This window comes from Anopheles marshallii, chromosome 2 (genome assembly GCF_943734725.1).
Source record: "Anopheles marshallii chromosome 2, idAnoMarsDA_429_01, whole genome shotgun sequence".
Taxonomy (NCBI): Eukaryota; Metazoa; Arthropoda; class Insecta; order Diptera; family Culicidae; genus Anopheles; species Anopheles marshallii.
The window spans coordinates 69,870,175-69,888,283 of record NC_071326.1 but is presented as its reverse complement, the minus strand read 5'-3'; the positions used below and the strand labels follow the sequence as shown (position 1 = coordinate 69,888,283).

Genomic DNA, 18,109 nt, shown 5'->3' with positions numbered 1-18,109 from the left:
GTTTATCATCCGTAGCTCATTACAAAAAATGTGATTTTTTCCTCATTTTTGTCTCTGCTCCAGCTGCATGTTTTACACGTTGTACGGGTGGGAAAATCGTGGAATGAAGGAAACGTTCGGATATATAAAAAAAGAATGTCATTTTTAAAATCCTTCTTTTCCTTCTACGCCAAGACAGCAGAGCAAGAATTATGTGTGTGTGTATGTGTTGAGGGTTGTTTTGAAGAAATGAAAAATTTAGAAAACAAGAATGGCGAAGTTTTTCTCCGTTAAAACGCGAATTCTCTCACACACAATTTTTCAAACAAACAAACAAAAAAGGCAAATGTCCATAATGTAATTTCTTATCTTGCATGGAAATGATCCAAATAAGTGTGCAAAGATGAATATCAACAGCCAGTTGTCATTCTGGTGAATTTTTGGTGCATCCGCCTGAAGAAGAATATGTATGATTAAAAATGTGTTTGCCCAACATAAATATTTAGCAACAAATTATATCGCTGAAATGTGTTTCACTCACATTGCGTTCTTATCGTACCATTCGGATCTTGCTATTCTATGCTTTTTGTTCAAGGAACCTGGATCCCATGGCTTTGAACAGTACTACGCGGGTGGTAGATCAAGGGCTAAGGGAATGCAAATTAGCTTCCAGCCTTAACGCAGCAGTGGAAGGCTTTCAATGTCAATCATACCGTCAAGGAGGCAAGCATGAAAGTATATTATGTTTACGGTTCCTATATACTCATCCTTACCGACGCTTGGCAAGGTTCCGGTTTCCTACAAACCGTGGCTCGGTTTATGCGGCTATAGACGTTATTGCTTATTATTATTATTACGATCCTTTCTCTGGTTTCTCAATTCTAGGCGCCTCGGATCATTCGAGTGATCTTCCGACCGCCGGATACCGGAACCAAATCTATTCGTTAATGCTGCTGTCAACTGCAGCTAAGCTCTTCGCTCAGAATCGTTTTATGTTTCGTTTGTCTTACTCGAAACCCCTTTCAGGCAGGAGTGGATGTGCAATGAAACTTGAGACCCGCACCGATAGACCACCTACAGCACTATTGATTGTATCTTTATTACATTACAAATTCATTTGTGATCTTTTGCATGTAAACTCATTCATTTCGATTTTGTTGTATGCTACCAGCAATTCTGCAGCATATCACAGTTTGGAATGTGAAACTCAGCCAAGTTTCAACAATAAACGACACTCAGCATGGTCCGGTAAAGAAAACATCCAAATTGCAAAGTAAAAAAACCGTACCTCTCTGCTCATCCGTGCTCCGTTAGACGATCGAAGCCCTCCTGCCCGACCGTTCTGGACACTTCCGCCGTTTCAGCTGGACACCAGATGTTTGCAATAAAAATGGCAACCGGAACGATGGCAACGGCAACACTCCGATCCCGAAGGGCCAACCTCCAATCCCCATTTAAAAAGGGGCCCTATGGAGAGTGTGCGACCCATACCCATACAGTTGGAATGCATCGGTTATGGTTCGGGACGGGGAATTATTTACCATTCACGTCAAACGAACGGCACACGGACGGTTTGCCCCTAGAACAAAACGCTCGATCACCACCGATCGGGGTAACTCTGTATGTGAGATATTTTTAAGCCGTACACAAGCAATGCCCTGTGTTTTTGGTGTTAGTTTCCGAGAACTATTCACCAGCTTACAAGTGGCGTATGTTGCAAAATGTCACAACGGATGTAACCTGCACCGCATAAGGTGTGCTGTTGTGATGCGAGGTTGTCGGTTGCTGGGTATGAAATGTGGTCGTTAAATTAATGTAAGTGCTCGCTGACAGCATGCTGACCGGTGGTGTGGATGCACATCTTAATGCCTCACAGTCAAAAGCGAGAAATATATTTCTAATCGTATTAAGAGAAAGAACCATTCATCGTGATAAACAAGTAACATCCTATAAAAAAAAATAGTATTTCATGTTTTCCAACAAAATACATAAATATATAAATAGCTTTTTTTATTGTTAAATATTTCATTAATGTTGATAATAACATACTGTACAGTTCATAACAAAAACTATATGGCTACGACATACTCAAAAAGATTTGCTTTCGCCTTTTGTCCATCTAGTATATTATGTTCGTTTTTTTACCATTGTACAATAAAAAAAAGCAACCAGATGTTACAATAATAATAACAAGTCATTTAAATGCTTTAGAATACCTTTAATCCTTTTATAATATTGCGCAAATTGAAACCCCTTAAACAAATTCAAATCGAAAATTTGTATACAGTTTGAGTAACTATTTTTCGTGACTGGCAGTGTAGTTAAGTTCCACGGAGTAATTATGAATCCGCTTTATGAAAATATGAGTAAGGATAGGAGTGTAAAAAATTGCAATAAGCTTACAAAAAAATGCATTTCTACTCATATTTAGTACTTTCTATCTGTTCTCCACTTCTATTTTATTGCATTATTTTTTTAAATTGCGGACGTATGTTGCGTAATGTTGCGAACTGTAATGAATTGATAATATTATTTATGTATTGTTGTTATATACATACTGTTAAATTAATTAATCAATAATAATTTCAAACTAATACATAAAAATGCAGCTTTCCCTTGATTTACTGACATCGAAGGACACAGCAGGCAATTAATGTGACGAGTATGAAACTCAGACAGTTGCCAACAATGGGTGCATTCGCCACTTTGGTGCATTACTGGTTAGAAAATAAGACGTAAAACTGTTACCCTTAAAAGTGACACATTCATCAATACGCATCGTTCCATTTGATGGTCTGTATTTGCACTGTATGTACTGGTTTGGTAGAAGCTAATGCAAAACAAAAAAACAAAAGCAACTCCTCAAGGCTCAAGATACGTGATTGTATAACATCTAGAGCGTACCAGCATAGGCGGAGGCAGACAGTAACAGTCGGTGCAGGTGCAGTCAGCGTGTCTCGACCGTTTCAGCCGTGCCAAGCCGAAACGTTCCCGCCGCCAGATGTACTTGCACAAACAGAACGATCCACGTCTTATCGGTCGCGTGAGCACAGCACAGCATCCAGACATTTCCCGAAGAGAAAAAAAGCATACATCTGTCGAAATCGAAACGTTAGAAAAAGTGGTAGGACATGTGTAATTTCCATTGGTGCTATGATTCGTTTTATTTACTCTGCCTGTTTGCCTGTTGCAACGCGCAATGCAATTCTTCAAAGCGTCGTTTGGTTGCCTTGCAATCATGTTTGTGGATCTACTGATTTTTTGGCTATTGTTGGTGGGTGTTGTTGCAGACAGCAGGTTTTTTTAGCTTTGAACTTACCGTACCGTTTTCGTTTTAGCTCGCTAAAATTATTTTATTCGCAACACTTGAGTGTAGATGAAAGGGTGTTTTAGTTTGTCTTCCTTTTGTGCGTCGTGTTGATCGCAAATGTTTCTCCAACAGTCTGGCAAAGCGGAAATGGGAATATTATACTAACGAAAATAGGCTGTTAGATGTTAGATGTTCATTCAGCTGAAGATGGTCGCACATTTGGTTCGGCAATCAAACTAATCAAAGCAATGAATTTTTTTTACTGTACCATTCCTTCAACCCTATAATCCAATGGCAATTGCTCAAGAAATTTAAATTCGAGAGGAAGCCGTTTTTGAAGGAAAATCCAAAAAGACGCTTTCAGGTTATAAATTCAAATAATATCTTTGGCACTGGTACTTAAATTTAAGCGTACAAGTTACAAAGCGATAGGCTATTGTGTGAATATTGCACTAGTGCTAGCCGTTATATCCTCAATAATAGCCTGCAGTTGTTTTTTTTAATGTGACTGAAGACAGATGCTTTTCTAAGTCATAAACGAATAATTTAATTCTGTTCTTTCAAAATCACGACCCTTATCTGGACAGGGGACCATTGCTATTTAGTATGCCACTAATCCCTTTACTATTTGTCGCCACCGCAAGGCATAATGCGCACTAAGCTATTTAAAGCCGGGTCGATCGTCGATCGGACGATCAATCGATCGGCAAATAGAAATAAAAATAATCAAATGAAAAAGTGCTGATTACGATCGGTCAGCAGTAATTTTGCATAAAAAATTATATGTTGTGCAATTATAGGTGTCATTTCGACCAAACGAAACGAATCGGAATCATTGCTCTCTAGTCGGCGTGAATTATTATTACACTAATGATTACATTTTATAAAAGTTAGGTTTCGGCAAATATGTGTAAAAATTTCAAACAGCACTAACAGCTCCTATGACTGTATACCTCATTGTAACTCTGCTTTCATTTTTGCATGGCCAAAACGGATGTACGGATCAAATATTTAAAAAGATATGTACGTTGGTTACATTCGTAAAGCTAAACATGGCGCACTTGTAATTGAATTTTCATATTATTCCCAGTCATATCTCTGCTTCTAGACGATCATTGGCAAGTCATGCGCTTCCTCCTCGAGAATCCAGCACATGCCTAGTAATGATCGCTATATGGATCGAGTCCACACCTAAAATGTAGGTAAATAGTACAACACACATGGTGATTCAAAGTGATAAAAGCACATGGATGATTGAAAGACTTTAAACGAAATGTGTATTTAACATTTATTGAATTACGGTAGGTGAATTATTTCCAAGTTTCATTCTGGTTTCATATTTACTCAACAGGTCGAACCATCATTTTGGTGCTCTTCAAGGAGTTTGTATCTCCCCTAAAAGAATTCCAATTGATACCACGTACAAGTTTGTTATTTCCATCTACATATTTTCCATTCAAATGGCTACAGAGAGAAAAAAATCAATATTACTCCACTTACTACAATTAAACTACAAATTCCACGTACCTAAAATAACAGCTCTTGAACCACCATCCGCCAACAAACGATTGGGCACAATTGTAATCAGCTTTATCATTATCCTGATCGTTTGTTGTAAATAATTGGTCCTTGTGATAGGTAAACGAATCACCCGCCGTGCCGGTGTATTTACCGACCGATTTTATGATGTATTTCTCAGTTTCATTTCCAATTTGAAAGTCATCGTAATGTGCATACGCAATCACGCCTTCGAAGTCTTCCAATACGATGAGCAGCTCGTGTCGCTGGGTTTTCACGATCATGTGTAGCTTTTCCAACCCTAGCCAGTGTTCGCCGCGTAGATCACCAAATCCTTGCTTGTACTCGGTCCAGTTGCGATAGAAATCGACCGAACCGTTGAACCGTCGCTGGAAAATGATCCAATTGTCACCGTATCCATGATTATTCGTCCAGTCGCGAGATACTGCAAAAGTTATGTTTTTGGATGGATCCGGTCGCATGAAGTACACTCCTGTGTCTTCTGGAATTCGTCCGAACTTGTGGTTTAAATTGATCATTTCTTGTTTAGTCGATGTTTGGAAGCTTCGCAATTGTTTCGAAACTTCGTATTCAAACAAGTCGCTCATTTTTCTTTGCAAAAATAAAGAATATCTGTCTTCACGTTCCATTTTTGGAAGTCGCTCTAGACTTTGCTCTAGATTGATCATCCGTTGCGTAGTTGATGTTGAAAAGCTTTGTAATTGTTCCGAAACTTTTTCCATAGATTTGTTTGCTACATTTTGCGCAAGGATTAAACTGTCAACTCGATCGTGCAACATTTTTATTTTGTCACTCAAGCTTTGTAACAAATGAGCCACTCGCTCTAGTATCCGAGTTTCGGCTGCAGCATTAACCTCATCCAAAACGAAAGGAGGATTGTTGGGAGGATGCTCTGTAACCGCCACGCCAATAATCACGGAAAGCAACACAATGCACCAATGTACAGCCATTTTAAGCACAAGACAGAGCCTACGATCGCAATCGTACAACGCACAGCACCACACTAAACTGTGGTTCGGAAATGATGAAACTTAAATGGTCTCTCGTTATCGCGGTGCTTACGTTTACTTCACATCAAGGGTCTTTTCGATTAACTCTTGGCATGATAAAGAATTAAAATTAAACCACTCCGTGCGTACACTATCACTAATTACCAGCATGTGTTGTTGAGCATAGGTCAGCTTAGGTCATGACCAAGTCAGTTCAACACAATTTGTTTGCAATATAAATCTTACCAAATAAGCTGCTACTACGTAGATGTCCTACCAATTGCGGAGTTACGACTGAGGTCTGTTAAATAATCGCTTGCACTCGTGTAATACGAAGGAAACAAAAAGAAATCCCGTGATAATGAATAGGCAAACAAGAGTGTTGGACCGTGTGCGGTTTGGAAGACTTACTTGTGGAGCCTGATAAGTAAGTGGTAAATCAAATCGCATAGTTCATAGGGTCTGACTTAACATGACTTCCGCTTTCGACCGAAATTTCGATTAGACAGTATCATTCTGACACTGCGGCGACAAAATTATAGCCTCTTCCAGATGTTTCGCTATGGGTTGAAGATACAGTATCACCTTTTGTTATTTGTTACATAATTAAATCACATTCAAAAGTGCCTGAAAAAAAGCTTGAATCGATGAAAATAGAATGATATAGTCATCAGCAGGTACCCCATTATGATAAATTACTTGATTAGTTAGATAATTAGTTTTACAAATTGTGAACAGACAGGACATATTGGAGCGGCTTTGTGGTGTATTAAGAGCGGCGCCGGTCTTCACATGACACTACCGATCTAAAATCACATCCGGATCAATCTTTCGTACGCAGGACTAACTATCCGGCCAGGGGTAAATAATGTCAAAGAAAGTCAAGAATCGCTCTCTTCTCTTCTTCTTTAAGAATTCTCTTCTTCAAGAATCTCTTGAGGTTCTTGTGCCGACAGAGAAAAAGTGGTGAAGAACTGTATCCCTGGATTCATGATGAGACCCGGGCAAACAAGTCATCACCTCTTTTTGTGGTGTTGGAGTAACGTTTTTTTTTCCAAATTTTGATAAATTAGTAACATCGAGCATAAAACATTGTAAACAATACACTCTAAATTACTTCTACCCAAAATTACCAAAGGATGCCGGAATATGATATTGGACACCCTCATCATCGTAATTCTATGCAGTAAAAATCATGCTAAATAAAACAAAAATTAAATTAAAAAACGAGTTGCTAACAAACCTTTAAGTAAACCAATCTGACATGAGCTAATAGTGGAGTGAGAGTTTTCCTCCATACAACAACACAATCTGGAAACAATTTACGGAAGCTTTGCTGTGTGTTTTCACACCATAAACACGCTGGTTCGCGTAAAGAGCGAATAATGAAAACTCAAATTATGTACGTTTACCTAACATTTATCAAGTGCTAATTGTTTTTTAAGCTTCTCACTCGTCATGGGTTCCCCTAGGATTGTTTCTGTGGTTTTCCCTTTTTTTTGTCTTGCCACAACAGTAAAGGGGGAATTGCTTTAATATTCTGACTTTTCACCTTGTAATAGACAATCGGGTTCACGATTATATCGCAGCAACATCTCCAAAACGAAGGGTAGCTATGCTCCTTTTGCTTAAACTTCAGCTCACCACAACATCCCCTTGGGCAATTGCACTCCAAATCCGTTCCGATGCACAGGTTAACTGTGCTCAGTGGCAACGTATTATTCTTGGTGTTTTCTTGTATTTTCGCCCATTCTCTCATTTTCCCTTTCCGTGCTGGAAGGGGAATTTCGTTTCGCTTGATGGAAGTTTATCATCCGTAGCTCATTACAAAAAATGTGATTTTTTCCTCATTTTTGTCTCTGCTCCAGCTGCATGTTTTACACGTTGTACGGGTGGGAAAATCGTGGAATGAAGGAAACGTTCGGATATATAAAAAAAGAATGTCATTTTTAAAATCCTTCTTTTCCTTCTACGCCAAGACAGCAGAGCAAGAATTTTGTGTGTGTGTATGTGTTGAGGGTTGTTTTGAAGAAATGAAAAAATTAGAAAACAAGAATGGCGAAGTTTTTCTCCGTTAAAACGCGAATTCTCTCACACACAATTTTTCAAACAAACAAACAAAAAAGGCAAATGTCCATAATGTAATTTCTTATCTTGCATGGAAATGATCCAAATAAGTGTGCAAAGATGAATATCAACAGCCAGTTGTCATTCTGGTGAATTTTTGGTGCATCCGCCTGAACAAGAATATGTATGATTAAAAATGTGTTTGCCCAACATAAATATTTAGCAACAAATTATATCGCTGAAATGTGTTTCACTCACATTGCGTTCTTATCGTACCATTCGGATCTTGCTATTCTATGCTTTTTGTTCAAGGAACCTTGATCCCTTGGCTTTGAACAGGACTACGCGGGTGGTAGATCAAGGGCTAAGGGAATGCAAATTAGCTTCCAGCCTTAACGCAGCAGTGGAAGGCTTTCAATGTCAATCATACCGTCAAGGAGGCAAGCATGAAAGTATATTATGTTTACGGTTCCTAAATACTCATCCTTACCGACGCTTGGCAAGGTTCCGGTTTCCTACAAACCGTGGCTCGGTTTATGCGGCTATAGACGTTATTGCTTATTATTATTATTACGATCCTTTCTCTGGTTTCTCAATTCTAGGCGCCTCAATGAAACTTGAGACCCGCACCGATAGACCACCTACAGCACTATTGATTGTATCTTTATTACATTACAAATTCATTTGTGATCTTTTGCATGTAAACTCATTCATTTCGATTTTGTTCTATGCTACCAGCAATTCTGCAGCATATCACAGTTTGGAATGTGAAACTCAGCCAAGTTTCAACAATAAACGACACTCAGCATGGTCCGGTAAAGAAAACATCCAAATTGCAAAGTAAAAAAACCGTACCTCTCTGCTCATCCGTGCTCCGTTAGACGATCGAAGCCCTCCTGCCCGACCGTTCTGGACACTTCCGCCGTTTCAGCTGGACACCAGATGTTTGCAATAAAAATGGCAACCGGAACGATGGCAACGGCAACACTCCGATCCCGAAGGGCCAACCTCCAATCCCCATTTAAAAAGGGGCCCTATGGAGAGTGTGCGACCCATACCCATACAGTTGGAATGCATCGGTTATGGTTCGGGACGGGGAATTATTTACCATTCACGTCAAACGAACGGCACACGGACGGTTTGCCCCTAGAACAAAACGCTCGATCACCACCGATCGGGGTAACTCTGTATGTGAGATATTTTTAAGCCTTACACAAGCAATTGTAAAAAATTGCAATAAGCTTACAAAAAAATGCATTTCTACTCATGTTTAGTACTTTCTATCTGTTCTCCACTTCTATTTTATTGCATTATTTTTTTAAATTGCGGACGTATAATGAATGTTGCGAACTCTAAGAAATTGATAATATTATTTATGTATTGTTGTTATATACATACTGTTAAATTAATTTATCAATAATAATTTCAAACTAATACATAAAAATGCAGCTTTCCCTTGATTTTCTGACATCGAAGGACACAGCAGGCAATTAATGTGACGAGTATAAAACTCAGACAGTTGCCAACAATGGGTGCATTCGCCACTTTGGTGCATTACTGGTTAGAAAATAAGACGTAAAACTGTTACCCTTAAAAGTGACATATTCATCAATACGCATCGTTCCATTTGATGGTCTGTATTTGCACTGTATGTACTGGTTTGGTAGAAGCTAATGCAAAACAAAAAAACAAAAGCAACTCCTCAAGGCTCAAGATACGTGATTGTATAACATCTAGAGCGTACCAGCATAGGCGGAGGCAGACAGTAACAGTCGGTGCAGGTGCAGTCAGCGTGTCTCGACCGTTTCAGCCGTGCCAAGCCGAAACGTTCCCGCCGCCAGATGTACTTGCACAAACAGAACGATCCACGTCTTATCGGTCGCGTGAGCACAGCACAGCATCCAGACATTTCCCGAAGAGAAAAAAAGCATACATCTGTCGAAATCGAAACGTTAGAAAAAGTGGTAGGACATGTGTAATTTCCATTGGTGCTATGATTCGTTTTATTTACTCTGCCTGTTTGCCTGTTGCAACGCGCAATGCAATTCTTCAAAGCGTCGTTTGGTTGCCTTGCAATCATGTTTGTGGATCTACTGATTTTTTGGCTATTGTTGGTGGGTGTTGTTGCAGACAGCAGGTTTTTTTAGCTTTGAACTTACCGTACCGTTTTCGTTTTAGCTCGCTAAAATTATTTTATTCGCAACACTTGAGTGTAGATGAAAGGGTGTTTTAGTTTGTCTTCCTTTTGTGCGTCGTGTTGATCGCAAATGTTTCTCCAACAGTCTGGCAAAGCGGAAATGGGAATATTATACTAACGAAAATAGGCTGTTAGATGTTAGATGTTCATTCAGCTGAAGATGGTCGCACATTTGGTTCGGCAATCAAACTAATCAAAGCAATGAATTTTTTTTACTGTACCATTCCTTCAACCCTATAATCCAATGGCAATTGCTCAAGAAATTTAAATTCGAGAGGAAGCCGTTTTTGAAGGAAAATCCAAAAAGACGCTTTCAGGTTATAAATTCAAATAATATCTTTGGCACTGGTACTTAAATTTAAGCGTACAAGTTACAAAGCGATAGGCTATTGTGTGAATATTGCACTAGTGCTAGCCGTTATATCCTCAATAATAGCCTGCAGTTGTTTTTTTTAATGTGACTGAAGACAGATGCTTTTCTAAGTCATAAACGAATAATTTAATTCTGTTCTTTCAAAATCACGACCCTTATCTGGACAGGGGACCATTGCTATTTAGTATGCCACTAATCCCTTTACTATTTGTCGCCACCGCAAGGCATAATGCGCACTAAGCTATTTAAAGCCGGGTCGATCGTCGATCGGACGATCAATCGATCGGCAAATAGAAATAAAAATAATCAAATGAAAAAGTGCTGATTACGATCGGTCAGCAGTAATTTTGCATAAAAAATTATATGTTGTGCAATTATAGGTGTCATTTCGACCAAACGAAACGAATCGGAATCATTGCTCTCTAGTCGGCGTGAATTATTATTACACTAATGATTACATTTTATAAAAGTTAGGTTTCGGCAAATATGTGTAAAAATTTCAAACAGCACTAACAGCTCCTATGACTGTATACCTCATTGTAACTCTGCTTTCATTTTTGCATGGCCAAAACGGATGTACGGATCAAATATTTAAAAAGATATGTACGTTGGTTACATTCGTAAAGCTAAACATGGCGCACTTGTAATTGAATTTTCATATTATTCCCAGTCATATCTCTGCTTCTAGACGATCATTGGCAAGTCATGCGCTTCCTCCTCGAGAATCCAGCACATGCCTAGTAATGATCGCTTTATGGATCGAGTCCACACCTAAAATGTAGGTAAATAGTACAACACACATGGTGATTCAAAGTGATAAAAGCACATGGATGATTGAAAGACTTTAAACGAAATGTGTATTTAACATTTATTGAATTACGGTAGGTGAATTATTTCCAAGTTTCATTCTGGTTTCATATTTACTCAACAGGTCGAACCATCATTTTGGTGCTCTTCAAGGAGTTTGTATCTCCCCTAAAAGAATTCCAATTGATACCACGTACAAGTTTGTTATTTCCATCTACATATTTTCCATTCAAATGGCTACAGAGAGAAAAAAATCAATATTACTCCACTTACTACAATTAAACTACAAATTCCACGTACCTAAAATAACAGCTCTTGAACCACCATCCGCCAACAAACGATTGGGCACAATTGTAATCAGCTTTATCATTATCCTGATCGTTTGTTGTAAATAATTGGTCCTTGTGATAGGTAAACGAATCACCCGCCGTGCCGGTGTATTTACCGACCGATTTTATGATGTATTTCTCAGTTTCATTTCCAATTTGAAAGTCATCGTAATGTGCATACGCAATCACGCCTTCGAAGTCTTCCAATACGATGAGCAGCTCGTGTCGCTGGGTTTTCACGATCATGTGTAGCTTTTCCAACCCTAGCCAGTGTTCGCCGCGTAGATCACCAAATCCTTGCTTGTACTCGGTCCAGTTGCGATAGAAATCGACCGAACCGTTGAACCGTCGCTGGAAAATGATCCAATTGTCACCGTATCCATGATTATTCGTCCAGTCGCGAGATACTGCAAAAGTTATGTTTTTGGATGGATCCGGTCGCATGAAGTACACTCCTGTGTCTTCTGGAATTCGTCCGAACTTGTGGTTTAAATTGATCATTTCTTGTTTAGTCGATGTTTGGAAGCTTCGCAATTGTTTCGAAACTTCGTATTCAAACAAGTCGCTCATTTTTCTTTGCAAAAATAAAGAATATCTGTCTTCACGTTCCATTTTTGGAAGTCGCTCTAGACTTTGCTCTAGATTGATCATCCGTTGCGTAGTTGATGTTGAAAAGCTTTGTAATTGTTCCGAAACTTTTTCCATAGATTTGTTTGCTACATTTTGCGCAAGGATTAAACTGTCAACTCGATCGTGCAACATTTTTATTTTGTCACTCAAGCTTTGTAACAAATGAGCCACTCGCTCTAGTATCCGAGTTTCGGCTGCAGCATTAACCTCATCCAAAACGAAAGGAGGATTGTTGGGAGGATGCTCTGTAACCGCCACGCCAATAATCACGGAAAGCAACACAATGCACCAATGTACAGCCATTTTAAGCACAAGACAGAGCCTACGATCGCAATCGTACAACGCACAGCACCACACTAAACTGTGGTTCGGAAATGATGAAACTTAAATGGTCTCTCGTTATCGCGGTGCTTACGTTTACTTCACATCAAGGGTCTTTTCGATTAACTCTTGGCATGATAAAGAATTAAAATTAAACCACTCCGTGCGTACACTATCACTAATTACCAGCATGTGTTGTTGAGCATAGGTCAGCTTAGGTCATGACCAAGTCAGTTCAACACAATTTGTTTGCAATATAAATCTTACCAAATAAGCTGCTACTACGTAGATGTCCTACCAATTGCGGAGTTACGACTGAGGTCTGTTAAATAATCGCTTGCACTCGTGTAATACGAAGGAAACAAAAAGAAATCCCGTGATAATGAATAGGCAAACAAGAGTGTTGGACCGTGTGCGGTTTGGAAGACTTACTTGTGGAGCCTGATAAGTTAGTGGTAAATCAAATCGCATAGTTCATAGAGTCTGACTTAACATGACTTCCGCTTTCGACCGAAATTTCGATTAGACAGTATCATTCTGACACTGCGACGACAAAATTATAGCCTCTTCCAGATGTTTCGCTATGGGCCCAACTTGAAGTATCGCCTCTCTAAGCAGCTACTTATAACTAAAGCCATAAATGGAAAGCCTGACTTGCCTACTTGAAATTAAGCTGCTGATGGTTTGCAGTTCCAGGAAATACCTGTTAGCAGTGCGAAGTCGCCCAGGTGGTGTATGTGGTAGCGGCGCCTGTTCTACACGAAAGTATATTACGAAACCTCATCAGGTCTCTGGACTCTTCGTACATCATCAGGATGTTCCTTCTCTGGGAAGGCTCCCGATCTCATGAGCAGTGAGATTGATGACATTTGAGACGAGAGTTTTTTTGATCAACACATATCCATTTTTTACATATCCAGAAGACTCCAGCAACACACGAAATTCACGTCCAGTAGTCTTCTATGGTCATGAGTCCTGGACTATGCTTCGGCGGGTGCTACGGACTATCTTTGGCGGTGTGTGCGAACAGGGCGTGTGGCGAAGAATAATGAACCACGAGCTCGTTGAGCTGTTTGGTGGAGCTGATATCCTGACGGTAATTAAAGCCGGAACCATACGATGGTTGAAGCACGTGATGAGGATGCCGTTCTCGTACCCTGCCAGAAAGGTGCTCGTCAGCCACCCATTCGGCACGAGGCGTAGAGGAGCACATCGAGTTCGGTGGTTGTCGGTGGAGTCAAACCTGTCGGAGATCGGCTGCAGCCGTGGATGGAGGAATGCAGCCCTGGTTCGAGTTTCTTGGAAGCCGATTGGCGACCTGGCCATCTTACCACGATGTGCTCCACCCTGAGCAGGCCAAGAAGAAGAAGAAGAAGAAGAAGATGTTTACAAACTAAGTTACCTTGTGATTATCCAGCTAAGGGTAAGTAAAGTCAAAGAGTGTCAGAAAGGCCAGGACCTCGCGAGGTGGTTGTGGCGATGAAGAATAAGTACTAGCTTGATCTCTGGTGTGTTATTTTTTATTTTCCATTCTGCTTAAACCAGATAACACTGCTGCATATATCTTGTGTTCATAAAAAGTGTAAAGCTCTAAGGATAAGGCTCTTTTAAGCCCAGCCTAGAAAACTCAGAACCGTTCCCCACTTCGGTTTCGTTTCGTTCATGACATCGTGATTGCAGCACACAAAGACCCTGCAGACAAAAAATCCCTTGATGCAATAGAGAAAATGGTTAACAAACTACCAACAGTGCGCCAAGCGCAGAATGTAAACGACGGCGACGACTTTGCCCTCACCAAGCGCCCACGCTGTCATTCAATTCATGGAGAAAAAAAAAGACGCACCTAATTAAACACCGGGTTTCTCCATTTTCATAAATATTTACAACTCCAACAACCCCCAACGAAGAATGGGTGGGAAAGGAAGAACGGTAATATTCGATACCGTGCGTATGGGGGAGCGGGGTTGAAAAATTTCCCACAATTTCATTTAATGTTTAACGTTTGCGTACCGAAGGGATTACGGTTTGCCACCTCGATAGCTCTCCATGGTGGCGGTGTCGATGTAAACAAAGACGCAAATTTGTGTTCCTTTTTTTTGTTCTTCCTTTTCAATCAGACACGGAACAGTGGTGGGGCCATTTTTGTTCTCTTTCACGTTCAGAATCATTTCCCAACACGTGGAAGAAGTTGTTTATTTGATTCAATGTCACCCGGTCACCTATCCCTAGGGAGCCCGGCAGAGCTGGCAGGATGGATGTGTTACCAGACGGTGATGTTCTGGCGTGATAATAAAATTATCCAACGGTGAAGGTAAATGGAAAAGCACTAAGGCAACCGTTTCATAATTCATAAGCACGATCGAACGATCGATAAGCACGATCGAACGACCGCTGTTCTGTACCAACATGGCAGTAGTAAATTATTGGTGATTTATAACAGATGAAATGTTCGGCGATACAACATCGCACAGTAATAAATCATATTTTCCATTTGTAATGGTTTTTTGGGCTGTCTGTTTATTATTAACATTTTTTTTAACTTCAAATTGATTGATTTTGTTTTTTAAAACTCCAACAAAATCTTGGAGTTTTCCCTCAAAACTAATGGAAAAATTACTTGTTCCATCCAAAAATGTTAATTAAATAGAAACTACTGGCATTTCCATTACGATAGATAATACCAATCGATTCACGATCGTGTCGTCATGCGATGAGTCTTGTCGTCGATCGTTTACGGAACCACAAACACAATCACACCCAAGCTGCCTCGACACAGTGTTCGTTGTTTGGTTTAGCTTTTGGCCACTCGCTCATACCCGCATGCACAGGCAGTATAGTAATCTTCGGAGTTAATTAAACTTTATTCCTTCGTGTTTCATGTTCCTTAAACAACCACCAACCGGGTACCGGGACGAATGGCCCTAGTACGGGAAACGCACGACGTAACATGATCGCAAGGGAACTCGCGCCGGGTTGTGGTCGTAATGGCCCCCGGTAGCATAATCATATGCCCAACAATGCGCACGAATGATTTATTTAGAAGCTGGTACAAACTAAGGTCACACGGCATGTGTACGGATACAGTGATCGACAAACATGTACCACCGTTAGAAGGGTTTTGGAAGGCAAAAAGAAGAAAATTCATACAGTGATGGACAAAAATGCACAACGGTTGGAAGGTATAAATTTAGTAGTTTATTATTCGTAAGAACTTTTCTCTTATTTATATTTCTTACAATAAATGTAAAATTGTAAAAACACGCAAACGAATGCTAGTATAGACAGTAATGAAATTCTAAACTCATTTATTCTATTCGATTGGCCAAAGAGTACCACACTGAAGGAACTGTATCAAAGGAGAACGAAGCAGCAAAAGAAACCCTCCGAACATTAAAGGAATCCGGCTTGCGGGTCCTTTTTAAAGGGGCGCGTACACCGACGCCTGCCTTCTGAGAATGCGCAGGAACCACTTCTCACAAAATTGACCTCTGTCAAGGGAAACGCCTAATGCACCGCATCGAAAACGGGAAGGCCACGAACATTGTGTTGCTTTCTGCTTTACTTCGCTCCCAATCATCCGCTTGCTGGCTGGCTTGTTTTATTTGTGTAGCCATTTTTTCTGCCTCCTTTATAGTTTTCTTTGATTCTCTTTTGAGTTACCTTTTTTATAGCCTTTTTGGTAGCAGTCCTCTCCCTTCCGTTCGTTGCTATGGTTGTGTGCGCAATTGTTTCGCTGCCCGATCGGCCATGATCGTGGACATTTTAAAATGGCTTCTGCCTATGACAAAGATTTCTTTTTTCTTTCGTTTAAAAAAATAACGAACTCTAAAGGAAATTTTTAAATAAAAATCATGCACACACTTTCACAAACCACATCACCTTCAATCCATTAGCCAAAATGTCATGTTTTCATTGCTGATGGACGCGTCATTTAGGCGCGAACGCGGAATAACGCTGCTAGCAGTCAATTGAGAGCAAGCGAGGGAAAATAATGGTTCGTAAGCAATAAAAACAGTCAACCCTTTTTTTTCTCAACACCAGGAAACGAAGGATTTTTTTTTTCTTACCGCCAAAATAATAATATTCCCAAGCAACAAAGCGCGGCGTCTTTCCGGCAGCGGAGCGGTGTACGTCAAGCGTCGATTTTTCACGATCGTTTCATTTGGAACATTTTCCTCCCTTTCTTACGGGGTTGGGTTTAGCAGCGTGTGGGTTGTTACCGACACGGTGAGTTTAATTTCGGATATTTTCAATTATTCTTTCCAATACTCCGCGTACCCTCCCGTGCCCCGCATGGTTCACCCGCTCAAACAACAACAGAAAACAAATGTTATTTTTACAATCCCACCGCTGTATTTTATTACCGCCTTTGTTCGAATGTAGTAACACCGTCACGTGATGCAATCGCACCATTTTTAGCATCTGCTATCGCTGACCTTATCGGCTAATATGTTTTGATTGGAATTGGCTTTCGACGCTTAACATTACAATGTGTTTTATTTGGCAAACCTAACCTAACAAATAATGGAAATTGTGTGTCATTGTGTTATTAGTACTGCTTAACGTTTTTATGTAACTATGTCCTTAGGTTTTAATTTAAAGGAAAAACATTTGCAAAATAATGTAACATAGAAAAACGGAAATCTTACACGTGGAAAATAGAACATTTAAAAAGGTAGGAATAAGTCTTACTTTCAATTATAGCTTATTTAACATCAACTGTACAGTAGGATAAAGTAATCGTCACTTGGGACGGGTTAGAGGCACTTGAGATAAATATGAAACTAGCGTTAAGGTATACACACGCTATACCAACATGTTTCAAATCTGATTTGGTTGTGCTTTGCTTTCACCACAAGAACTCTCTATCGAACGTTCGCATTTAAGAAATGGACTGATTTCGACTGAGGCAATGAGGAAAATAACTAACAAAGGTGAATGCATGAAGCAAATTGTGCTGGAATTCTATGTTCTGTGGAATCTTGTAGCAAAATTAATCAACTCCCTGCCGGGTGATCTTACGCCAGCTGGCCAGAATTTCAACAAAGGTCTGCTTTGTGGTCTTGACTGTCATGCCATTTCGACATTAACCTTTAATTTGAGTAGATCCTTCGTTTTTGTTACCCTGATAAGAACTGTCTATTGCTCCTCTGAGTCATTAAGAGGTATGGCGATCTTCCAAGAGATAAACTACAACTAAAATCCTCCTGTGAATTATTGATGTAATAAGCGAGCTCATCATGACTTCGTGATGAAAGCCGGAATTTCCAGCAGTCACTTTCTAACTACATCCTAGAACATTTCAAGTCCTTAAATAAAATGTATTTTCTTTATGTTGATCGTCAACCACTTTGAAGAACTTTCCTCAGGAAATTAGTATGGGAGTCGTCGGTATTCATCTTCCTGGCGCAGGACGAAAATTACACAGCCTCTACACCAGAAGTGTTGTACCAGCAACTTCAACGTTGTTCTGTTTGGCTATTGTATGTTGCTCAAATAGCTTCCGCTGACATATTCTCTTACCACAGTCCGTTTTGTCTAGAAACTTTATCGTTGTTTGAACAATTG

General features: G+C 39.9%; 2 protein-coding genes across 2 annotated transcripts; both read right to left on the bottom strand.

Moving 5' to 3' along the window:
• Positions 1–4,629: 4,629 nt before the first annotated feature.
• Positions 4,630–5,778, bottom strand: LOC128718484 (microfibril-associated glycoprotein 4-like). The gene is made up of 3 exons (XM_053812105.1): positions 5,478–5,778; positions 4,817–5,348; positions 4,630–4,753 (listed from the first exon to the last, which is right to left on the bottom strand). The coding sequence occupies exons 1-3, from the start codon at positions 5,776–5,778 to the stop codon at positions 4,630–4,632; spliced, it is 957 nt and encodes a 318-aa protein (XP_053668080.1).
• A 5,596-nt stretch (positions 5,779–11,374) lies between these two features.
• Positions 11,375–12,523, bottom strand: LOC128718483 (microfibril-associated glycoprotein 4-like). Its single transcript, XM_053812104.1, has 3 exons — positions 12,223–12,523; positions 11,562–12,093; positions 11,375–11,498 (listed from the first exon to the last, which is right to left on the bottom strand). The coding sequence occupies exons 1-3, from the start codon at positions 12,521–12,523 to the stop codon at positions 11,375–11,377; spliced, it is 957 nt and encodes a 318-aa protein (XP_053668079.1).
• Positions 12,524–18,109: the final 5,586 nt, after the last annotated feature.

What these genes read in the sequence shown, in the direction of transcription:
- LOC128718484 (XM_053812105.1), bottom strand. Translation starts at nt 5,778, where the DNA reads ATGGCTGTACATTGGTGCATTGTGTTGCTTTCCGTGATTATTGGCGTG. An exon ending in GATGATCAATCTAGAGCAAA is followed by an intron (nt 5,349 to 5,477) that starts GTCTAGAGCGAC and finishes CGACTAAACAAG; the next exon opens with AAATGATCAATTTAAACCAC. An exon ending in TTCAAGAGCTGTTATTTTAG is followed by an intron (nt 4,754 to 4,816) that starts GTACGTGGAATT and finishes TTCTCTCTGTAG; the next exon opens with CCATTTGAATGGAAAATATG.
- LOC128718483 (XM_053812104.1), bottom strand. Translation starts at nt 12,523, where the DNA reads ATGGCTGTACATTGGTGCATTGTGTTGCTTTCCGTGATTATTGGCGTG. An exon ending in GATGATCAATCTAGAGCAAA is followed by an intron (nt 12,094 to 12,222) that starts GTCTAGAGCGAC and finishes CGACTAAACAAG; the next exon opens with AAATGATCAATTTAAACCAC. An exon ending in TTCAAGAGCTGTTATTTTAG is followed by an intron (nt 11,499 to 11,561) that starts GTACGTGGAATT and finishes TTCTCTCTGTAG; the next exon opens with CCATTTGAATGGAAAATATG.